This window comes from Leptonychotes weddellii, chromosome 3, assembly GCF_054177405.1.
Source record: "Leptonychotes weddellii isolate Sample4059 chromosome 3, ASM5417740v2, whole genome shotgun sequence".
Classification (NCBI taxonomy): domain Eukaryota; kingdom Metazoa; phylum Chordata; class Mammalia; order Carnivora; family Phocidae; genus Leptonychotes; species Leptonychotes weddellii.
The window spans coordinates 69,352,547-69,363,182 of record NC_138371.1 but is presented as its reverse complement, the minus strand read 5'-3'; the positions used below and the strand labels follow the sequence as shown (position 1 = coordinate 69,363,182).

The following is a 10,636-nucleotide window of genomic DNA, read 5'->3' as shown; positions in this document are numbered from 1 at the left end:
TTTTAATTCTGTATTATTCAGGAAGAGTTTCAGTGTACATGGAGTTTCTACTGATACAGATTGGTACATTTGTTATAGATGGGTATATCTGTCGTTGATCCAACAAATATTTATGGTGGCCCGAGTATGAGACTGGTAGTGTCCCAGGTGTTGGGGATGCAACAGTGAACAAAATAGACAAAGTTCGTGCTCCTGTAGAGCTTACATGCCAGGAACTGCGATGGAGGGGGGAGAGAAACAACGAACAAAGAAAACAGCAGCTAGGAAAATAAAATGAAGATGAACCGAGCTGTGTGATAGGGGTACTTGGGGGGCAGCCAAGGCCTCTCTGAGGAGGATGCTTTCAGGTTGAGAGCTGACTGACTGAAGGAGCCAGCAACATGGAACAGCAGGGCAAGAACACTCCAGGAAGAGGGAACAGATAGGGCAAAGGCACAAGGATGGGGCCTATGCCTCTGTGGGTTTCGGGAATTGAAAGATGCCAGCCTGGCAAGGGCAGAGGGAGTTAGGGGAGAGTAATCAGGAATGAGAAGGGAATATATGTGTTAGTAACAGCATGGGGTCAACCCCCAAAACTCATTCCTAATCTCTCGGCCTTGTTGCAACTTTACAGCCCAGTATATAACATCCTTCACAGCAAAAATAGTTAATAAAACCAACATTGGGAAAATGTTAAGACTCTGCTTTTCCAGAGCCAAAGACTGGGGCTCAAAGATGTTTAGCTACTTGCTCAAGGTCACAGAGTTTGTAAATGGTAAGGCCAGGACTCAAATCAGGTCTTATGATTGCAGACCCACAGCAGTCTCCACTTCCCACAGTGTCACTTTCCCTTCTTATGTAATCCTAAAGAATAACAGAGTTACTGACCTCTTATCAGAGAGCCTGCAGGAGAACACTCTGTAACTCGGGATAGATGACAAATGACAGTGAGAGACCAAATGACAGTGAGAGTTCTCTACTTACGGTTGACAAGGTGCAAGGCTTACCTGCATTAGGGTTTAGGGCTAGAGAGGTAGAAGGGGGTACCTATTGGCAGAGAACTAGTAGAATGATTATGTACTAATTTTCATTTGCATGGGAGTCTTACAGCAGCCCTTTGCTTTTATAACACCACGATTTGATGATTTTCCAACAAAATCAATTTCACGTATCTGAACTGAAGGGAATACGCCGTAATATACAATGGCATTTTAAAACGAACATGAAATGTGGTAAATAAGCTGGTATTGACACATGGGCACTATATTAACTATTTCTGCACTTTGCCCCTCCATTAAGTTAACTGCCAGGCCCCGGGTCATTAAAATCCAGCTTTCTTCCCTCCTTTACAGCCACACATTAACTGTGTTCATTCTGAGCATTTCGAATAGAGCCATTTTCAGAGAGGATTGTGAATTTTCCTATTAGTGTCTCCCCTCCCTTCAGTTCCCATCCTAAGGCCCCCTCTGCTACTTGCAACTCTGAGTTCTGAACATGCTCATTGTGGAGCCAGTTGGTTTTTCTGTTTATGGTGCATCCACGCATGGGTTTAAATGAGAGCCCCAGTTACAGGGACGTATTGTTACTTCTCTCGGAGGGCAGCATTTGCTGCTTGCTGGGCGCTTTCGGACTTGAGGCAGGGGGGCCAGGAAGGAGAGTTGGCTGGCGTTCGGGAGCGGATGTAGAGTTGCTCCTCATTGGAGGGGTTCGCTTTTTCCTCAGCTGTCAGACACTGCGGGCTCAACTGAGGCGCGGAGGTGCAATTCAGGCTGGTGGAACAGCGGGGGAAGGCAGGGACAGGCGGGGCTAGCGCGGCTCTGCAGCTGATCACACGCACCAGCGCATACACCACTCTCCCGCCGCCCCTGCTCGCGCCTAGCAGCTTACCCGGAGCCACCGAGGCGCGGACAGGGAGTGGGGGACCGAGGAGGGAAGAGGCAAAGGTAGGCACCGTGAAGCAGAAGAAGGGCTGAAGCGGCGCTGGTATTTAACCTGAAAGTCTGACCGGCAGCTCGAGGCTCGAACCCCTTACAGCAGCACCGCTGTCGCCTGCTAAGAGAGCACGGCGCCAAGGAACCCTCAAGTCCCGCGCCCAAGTCAGTCCGTGCGGGCGCTCCAGGATCCTCCTGGTGGGGGCAGCGTGGTGCCCTCAGGGAGGTGCGGAGCTTGGGGGACCTGCATTGGTGCCCACCGTGGTACGCCAGGAAAAGTGGGGGTGAGGAAAACAGCCTTGAGCGCGGAGTGCGAGGCCAGGCTGCCGCTGCCGCCCGCCGCGCCGCCTCCTGCCCTCTCCCGGTGGGTGAGTGCTCGGGTTTCGCTCACCGCCGCGTCTCCGCTGGGCGCGGGGGCGGCCTGGGGGCCCTTGAGAGTCGGCGGGAGGGCCCTGGGGGCGCCCGCGGAAACTCTGCGGCCCGCGGACGCCGGGCGAGCGCGTCTCTGGAGTCCGGAGCCGGGGACTCTGAGCCCGGAGGGCGTGGGTGGGGGGTGTTGCACCAGTGCCCGGCAGACATGCCTCTGGGCGGGATTTTGGCCAAAAGATAGGAGGCGGGAGTGCCGGGGCGGGGGGGAGCCGGGATCTGTTCCGGGGGGCGGGCGATCGGGGAGCTGCGGGGAGGGGGGGGGGGAGGGTCTGGTCCGAGCAGGTAGCGCACTTTCGGCAGCCTGGCGAGTTGGCAGGTGGGGTGGGACTCGCCCGTCAACTCGTTAATTTTAAAAGTCAGTTTGGGAGTGCTGCAGCGTAGTCAGGAGAGCTGTGGCGAGGCGAGAGGTGGCCCGGGATGCCGTTGGTGGGGGAGGAAAAGAGAAGCCTCGAAAAGCTTGGAGGCAAAATTGCGCTTGGGTTCTTGGTTCTTGCATCCCTCTTACCTTGAGTGCGGGAGAACACTTTTTTGTTTTAAGACTCAGCTTGGAGAGAAAGCCTCCGTCCCAGGGGAAGAGAGGAGTCAGCAGGGGGCAGAGACCGCAGGTACCTGCCGGGTGCGCCCCCCACCCCGGGCGCGCTCGCTTTTGTCCCCCCTCACTCCCCCGCCCCCACCTCCTTATTGGTGCTGGTTTGCAGCGCTCGGCCCCTGCGCCTCCGCTTCGCGTTTTGAATCTGGCTCGCCCCTCCGTATTATGTCTGCACTCCGAAGGAAATTTGGGGACGATTACCAGGTAGTGACCACCTCGTCCAGCGGCTCGGGCTTGCAGCCCCAGGGGCCGGGCCAGGGCCCGCAGCAGCAGCTTGTGCCCAAGAAGAAGCGGCAGCGGTTCGTGGACAAGAACGGCCGGTGCAATGTACAGCACGGCAACCTGGGCAGCGAGACGAGCCGCTACCTCTCGGACCTCTTCACCACCCTGGTGGACCTCAAGTGGCGCTGGAACCTCTTCATCTTCATCCTCACCTATACCGTGGCCTGGCTCTTCATGGCGTCCATGTGGTGGGTGATCGCCTACACTCGGGGCGACCTGAACAAAGCCCACGTCGGCAACTACACGCCCTGCGTGGCCAATGTTTATAACTTCCCCTCCGCCTTCCTCTTCTTCATCGAGACCGAGGCTACCATCGGCTATGGCTACCGCTACATCACCGACAAGTGCCCCGAGGGCATCATCCTCTTCCTCTTCCAGTCCATCCTCGGCTCCATCGTGGACGCCTTCCTCATCGGCTGCATGTTCATCAAGATGTCCCAGCCCAAGAAGCGCGCGGAGACCCTGATGTTTAGCGAGCACGCGGTCATCTCCATGAGGGACGGAAAACTCACGCTCATGTTCCGGGTGGGCAACCTGCGCAACAGCCACATGGTCTCCGCGCAGATCCGCTGTAAGCTGCTCAAAGTAAGTGTTACCCGCCCCTTCCCCTCCTGGCTACCGCCAACCCTCAACGGCGGAAGATAGCTCACCGGAGGACTCTCCCCCGGCTTTTAGTCTAACCTTACTCACAGGTAAACGTCCCTGAGGGCGCGGGGGGGTGGGGTGGGGGGGGTGGAGTGGAGTGGGGTGCCGTGGAGGATTGGGCAATGAGAGGACAGCTGACAGTTCTGTTCCTTTTCCACTCACTCTCGTGCTCTTATTTATATTAATTATTCGAATGTGCTTGTATCACTTTCTGATTAGTAACACTTACGGAGTGGTGTTGGCTCCTGGAGCCTTGAGGTAGAGTGCCTTGTTCTCCCTACCCTTGATGCTTTGCTCTTTAAAGAGTTTCTGATTTGTTGTCAATACACTGCTCCACTAATCTTGAAGTACTAAAACTGAGCTTCTATTTTGAAGAAATAGGTGCTGAACTTGTCTTAACTTTCACTTAGGGTTTTACTTTTTCTTTCTTTTTTTCCCTCCTAACAGTATTAGCAGGTGGATTATTTCTTTAGACTCAATAACATTAACTGTATGGTCATCTTTTTAACAAGCGCAGTGACCCGAAAAGCAGTTAATAATGTGGAAGAAACAACACCTGGTTCTTTTAAATTTTTATTTTTACTAAATATTTTCCTAGAGAAGTATTCTGTGAAAGCTTGAGTGCTTTTTCTGTAAAGCCTCTTGTTACTTTTATTCTTAATTGCCAGTTACTATGAAGCCTTTGTCAATTACAGATTTCACTTGAAGCTTTTCAGCATCCATTAAAGAAGATTGCTTCTTACCATCAGCAGTGTAAATGCTAAGACAGCTTGCACATGGAGTGGTTATTAAAGCAAGGTCCATCTAGTCCTTAAAGGGCACCACTATAAACAAGAGAAGCCCACCCTAATCATTCACCCAATTAGAGCCTGGGAATGAGAAATAAAAAGTTCAGTTCTTTATGTGTCATTTACAATTCAACTTTTTTTTTTTAATTCAACTTTTTGAGGCATTTGCCTTAGGTAGTTTTCAAATGTTCATAAATTGAAAAAGATGACCTCAAATAAAATCTTAAAAATTTATCTGAGGTTGCAAAGAGAACCATAGCCATATTCAGAACTTAGCATTAATAAAATGAAAATCTGATGAATATTTAAGTTGAGATTTTGCCTTTGAAATTTCAATTCCACTCTGCAAGTATATTGTCTTACACAGCCTCAACTTATGTTGTAGTTAAAAGTGCTTTAAAAAAGTTTGGCTCCTCTGTCATTTTCATTATTTATTTATATGATCTTACCCTAATTACTCTTCATCATGTTGCTCAGTAAAGTGTTAGACTTAACATAATTCAATTGTCCTGTCACTCCACATCATACACTATAGACAAGAAGACACACTAACTTCTGTAGAGCTTAGTGGCAAATTTTCAACTTAGTTTTGATGTGCATGTTCATTTAGATAACTATGGATAAGTAATTTGAGGTCATGTTCTTCATAATTAATTTCAATGAGCTGCATACTGGTTTTTATGTAACTTAGCACATTGTGTTATTGATCACTATTTGAACTAAGTGAGTTGTTTGGATTAGGCTAAGCAGTTGTGTCGTAGACATGTTTATTGCTTTGGTGCTAGTTGTATGTGCCTATTTCTATGAATAGATCAAGATATATAATCTCTCTTTTTAGGTCAGGCCTACGTGAAGGAGAGGAACACCTCATTAATATAGTGCAAACATCTTTGACAAGGAACTCATGTTTATGTGTTACTTTGAGATTCTTACCGAAGAATAGTTTATGATAGTGATTGGATATTGGAAATTTAAAATTAGGCTTTAAAGGTCATTTATTGCTGTTCTCTAGTTTTTCAAATATATAAAGTCATTTATTAAAACAAGTATCTTTTGAGGCAACATATTCTAGATGCTTCTAGACTTTATTAAATTGTGTTTTAACAGAGCCAGAATAATTAGAATTAATCTACATAGCAGTTTTTTGTTTGTTTTGTGTGTGTGTGTGTGTATGTGTGTGTGTTTTGTTTTGTTCTGTTCTTTACGAATGTACAATGAATCTGAAGTATCCAGTCTAACAGTGGTTCAGGACACTGATAATGATTTTTATGCAAAGGCCATGTACCACATATACCGTAAGGAGTGTCCTGATTAAAAATAATAAAAGATTTATGGTGTTGACAAATTTGGAGCAGGGTGCTATATTAACACAAGGTGATAAGACAACATCTAATTAAAATGATATATATAATATTCTTATAAAAGTCTTTACTTTTGTTAGAAGATGTCAGTGCTAGGAGTAAAAATAATTGACATGTGGTGTCAATTTATATGTAAACAGAACTATGGTGAAATGATGTCCTGCTCTCTGTGAGGTAAGAGGGTTGGTCAGTGGCAGCCCTTTACCAGCCAGTTGTTTGAGTTGATTTTTCCTGTAGCCATAGTAATTAAAGTGAATTCTCATAGCTCTTGTCATTTCCTTAGACTTCATTAAAAAGGAGTCCTGTTTTATTAGGGAACTAATAACATTCAGCAAAATTAGAGGGGAGATTTGCCTTTAATAAGTTATTCTCATGTTCTCTTAGGGACTGAGATTGAAGTGACCTAAAACAGCCACCTGTATTTTGAAAGAGGAGCTGTACCATAATCTTAAAGTAATAAGTGGAATGTTTTGATATCAGTCTTATGCAGTCTTCTTGTTAAATATTATTATATATAGTTAGCTCTCTCTTTTAACCCCTGTTTGACATTTTAAATCTAAGATTGATGTATTTTTAATATAGAGAAATATTTGGAATTTTATGGCAACAAAAACAAATTCAATGATAAATATAGGCTATGTTCTTCCTATTATCTAATTTAATTTCATTTATATTTTTCTATTATTATTTTCTTATTTTTTGAATAAAAGCTTATCAGTATTAATGTAAGAGTTCTATTTAATAATTATAAAGTGCTTTCTATTCTTGGGGGGACAGTAAGAACATGGATATGGCTTTCTTATCCTTGCTACTATGAATTTTCATGCATATTTATTTTGAATTCTCTAAATTTTGCTAAAAGTTTTTTTTATAACTTCTCTGCCTTATTTTTAATTTTGTTATTGACTTATATGAAAGCAAAATTTTTTTTTAAGGAATCTCTACAGCCAATATAGGGCTTGAACTCAGGACCCTGAGATCAAGAGTCACATGCTCTACCTCCTGAGCCAACCACACACCCCTATGTGAAGGCAAATTTTATTTCAACTCTATTCCTGTCTTTCAAGCTTGCAAATACTGAAATTAATTTCGATATTCGAATATAGATCTTCCAACCTTATGCCTGGAGTGGTCAGTCTTTTTTCTGCCCAGAAATAAAAAATTAAAGGATATAATTGAAAGTTATTCTTTGAAATTTATAATTTGATTATAAATAAAACTACAGAAAACTCTTTTAAAATGAATATTCTTTCTCTTTTCCTCTTCTCATCTCCATATCGATGTTTTATTTGGATTTTCAATTTATTTTAGTTACCTTCTTTTTTTTAAATTCTAGATGCTAGGAACTAATGAATAGCATGGTCGTGTTAAGTTAACGTATCATCTAGCTGAAAGTTTTAATAAAAATGCCTGAGACATGAGGCTCATGGCTCAAACTCTGGACCTTGTCATTTAGTGGTGGGTTTAAAGGATCTGGAAATCTTACTCCTTTCTATAAATCTAACAGGAATGGTTGACTGCCCTAGATATACATCTTGTTAGGGAAGATTTAAAGAATCTTTCTTGATACATTGTTCACGAATTTAGAAGCTTATTATCCAGAAGCCATCATGTATTTATATAGGCACCCAGGCAAACTATATTTACTTACATAAAATAAATTTAAAATCAATTATTGTTGGATCCATATTTTAAAAGATAGAAATAAGGTTAAATTTTTCTCATGGAAGTATAATTGTACTTCTTCATATTGCTATTCATTGCAAATAGTTATCTTTCCTTCCTAGGAGTGCAGCTTTGCAACCCTTAACTTTCACTTATTGAAAGGTAATGGTGTGCAGTCACCTTTTGATGTTATCATATATATTCTTTTTGTATTCACGTCTTTTATTTTCTGTTTATATGGATACTCATTTTGGATGCTATCTGATTTTCCCATATGAATGTGAGCAAGTGCAGAGGCAATAAAAAACAAAATTATTGTTTTTGAAACCAATAATCTCTTCATCCTCTTCATATGTCCTAACCTTTTGTTAATTTTTTAACCACAGTGATTTCTGGACCACATGATTCCTGATTTTTTTTTTTCATATATTTGTTTGTCTTCATTTCATACCATGCACTGAAATGCAGTTAGGTGTTTGATTCTATGTGACTTTATTTTGTATGACTCACTCTTTTTACCAATTGGTCTTGGCCAATTTAGTTTTGATCTTGAGATAATTAGTTACCTCCTTAAAAAAAAATTAAATCCACAAATGGGTACTTAATAAACACCTGTTCTCAGTATCATACAAGCTGTCAGTAAAAATGTTCAAGGAGCCTAAGACTGAGTTCCCCAGAACTCTTGGGGCTAGATCCTATAATGTTCAGTGATTTTTCAGGTGGATTCATTATGTCTTTAAAGAGAAAGCACAGTTCCTACTTAGTCTAGCTTTGCTTTCTTTGACACAAGTACAGTTCTCCAGTAGGTACAGAAGTTTTTTTAAAAGTAGAATTCTCATTCTTTTAAAAAATCATAGTAACTTTTTTTTTTAAAAAATATGGTTCCTGAAAAATGCAGGGTGGCTTGTGCTCAGGGGAATACAGTGTGAACAGAAATAAGGGACATAAAGACCTACTAATAAACAGCAGTAGGTAAGAACAAATGATAAAGAGAAGTAGGAAAAAGCATTTGATGGATTTGAGGGTGTTTGGTGAGTAGGAGGAAAATGCGCACGTACGGTTACAAATCCTGTCCACGGTTACTATAAATTCCATAAAAGACCCTCAAGGAATTATAAAGCTATTCTTTCATTTGAAAGGTATAAAAGCCTTACATAATTTATTACAAGATAAATTACATTCCATTCTATAAGGTACTTTGTTTTCATAAAAATAAACATATTTTTATGGGATGATTATCTTAGCATTACATTTTTTATTTTAGACTTGATGTTGGTCAAATTTTTTCTACCTGAGTATTGACAGAATTTCAAACTTATGGAGTCAGAAGAAATGTACAATTTAAAGACAGCCCAGATAAAATTCTAGGTCCATACTCTCCTCTACCTAACTTGAATTTTGGTCTGAGTCCCAAAACCATTGCCAGAACTGCTTTGAGTCACAGGGCATTTCTTGTTCCTTATTCTAGTACCTGCTTTTGGCTTATTTCCTAATTTTCGCTTGCAGATAGCACTCCAACCTCAATTCATTTGTGATTTTCTTGGTGACTTCAGCATATATTCAACACACACACACACAGACACACACACACACACACACACTGCATATTTAAAGAGGAGAAATGAAATTACAGATAAATGTAAAATGGCGGGAGGTGGGAGTCAAGGAGGGCTTGCCCTCTCCATCTTAGTTTCCTTTCCTGTCTTTTCCTTTCCTGACCACTGGCCCTCAGCACCCTTTTCCAGTGGACACTAGTGGGAGGTGATGGGGCACAGGACAGCCTTAGAGTATGATAGAGGAACATCTCATGAATCAGATGGTAGTGATTAAATGTTCTTTTCAACATTCCCTTAGCCTCCCTCCGAGCTAGGAAAGAGCACAGTGGTTATAATTAGAACACCGTTATGGGCTAGAGAGTTGGGAGAAAGGCTGCAAAGAGATTGATTGTATTGGTAGAGTGTGTTTCTGTTGAATGAATGTGGACAACTGGTCACAAATCTCAAAGAAGGAGCGTATGCCCGGGCAGTTCTAAATGTACATCCCAGAGGGGTGTGTGTGTGTGTGTGTCTTTGGACATGTACTCAATAGTGTTTCATCTGTAATATGAAAGCTATTTATCTGTAAAGTCCATGACATTGATAATCCCTTCCAGGCATCTGTGACTTTTGAATCTTTTTCCACCTTTAGTCAGAATTTGTAATTGATTATCTGGTAGGCCTCTTTTAGACTTTAAGGGAGTTCAAAGTCATCTGATATTAGCTGCTTCTTTGAAATCAGTACATGCGACTGTAAGATGAGGCATAAGCCTTAAGTTTTACACATATCCGCATTTATGTATAATTAAAATGTGTATAATTGAAATACTACTTTTAAATAGCAATATTTTTATAATGAAGAATAACTTAGAAATTATTACCACATTCTAAATTGTACAAAACCATTTCAAAAATCCATGATGTTCTACTTATAATTTTTTATACAGTAAACTTAAATTTTAAGCCTTAGGTTTTTAAAATTGTTTTTTTATCTCCCAGGAATTGCTATAATGCCATCAACCAGAAAAGTCCTTATTTCTTTCTCCAAATTCCATACAATTGAAAATAAAAGTCGTATGGAAGTCATTCTCAGGTCCTAGTGTTTTTAAATTGTGTGCTAAATTTTTAAGAATTACCAATTTTCCATAACTCTTTTGTTTTTGTGCTTCTTTCTCACTCTCTTATTCATTCAGTCATTTTATGATTCTAAATGATTATTTCGCCAAATAAAGTCAACCTTAGATTTTTGGCCTAACATGAAGGAAGAAGACCCAAAAGATAAAATTGTGGATATCTGTAGTGTCTCAGAATCATTTAAAGAAAGGTTAAATTATATGGCATCCCACTGGAAAATAATTTTCAGTGAATATGCAGAGAATTTTACTCATCTGAAAAATATGTAAGCATGGAAAACATCTTTTAAAGTAATGAA

At 41.7% G+C, this 10,636-nt stretch overlaps 1 protein-coding gene across 5 annotated transcripts in view; it reads left to right on the top strand.

Moving 5' to 3' along the window:
* The first annotated feature begins 2,612 nt into the window (after positions 1-2,612).
* The window catches only part of KCNJ3 (potassium inwardly rectifying channel subfamily J member 3), a 139,835-nt gene continuing 131,811 nt past the window's right edge, over positions 2,613-10,636 (top strand). For all 5 annotated transcript variants that reach the window (XM_006732202.3, XM_006732203.3, XM_031026891.2 and 2 more), the window contains exon 1: positions 2,613-3,795. In XM_006732202.3, coding sequence (XP_006732265.1) covers positions 3,094-3,795 — 702 coding nt within the window. In that variant the 5' untranslated portion in view covers positions 2,613-3,093. The remainder of the gene's footprint in view (positions 3,796-10,636) is intronic.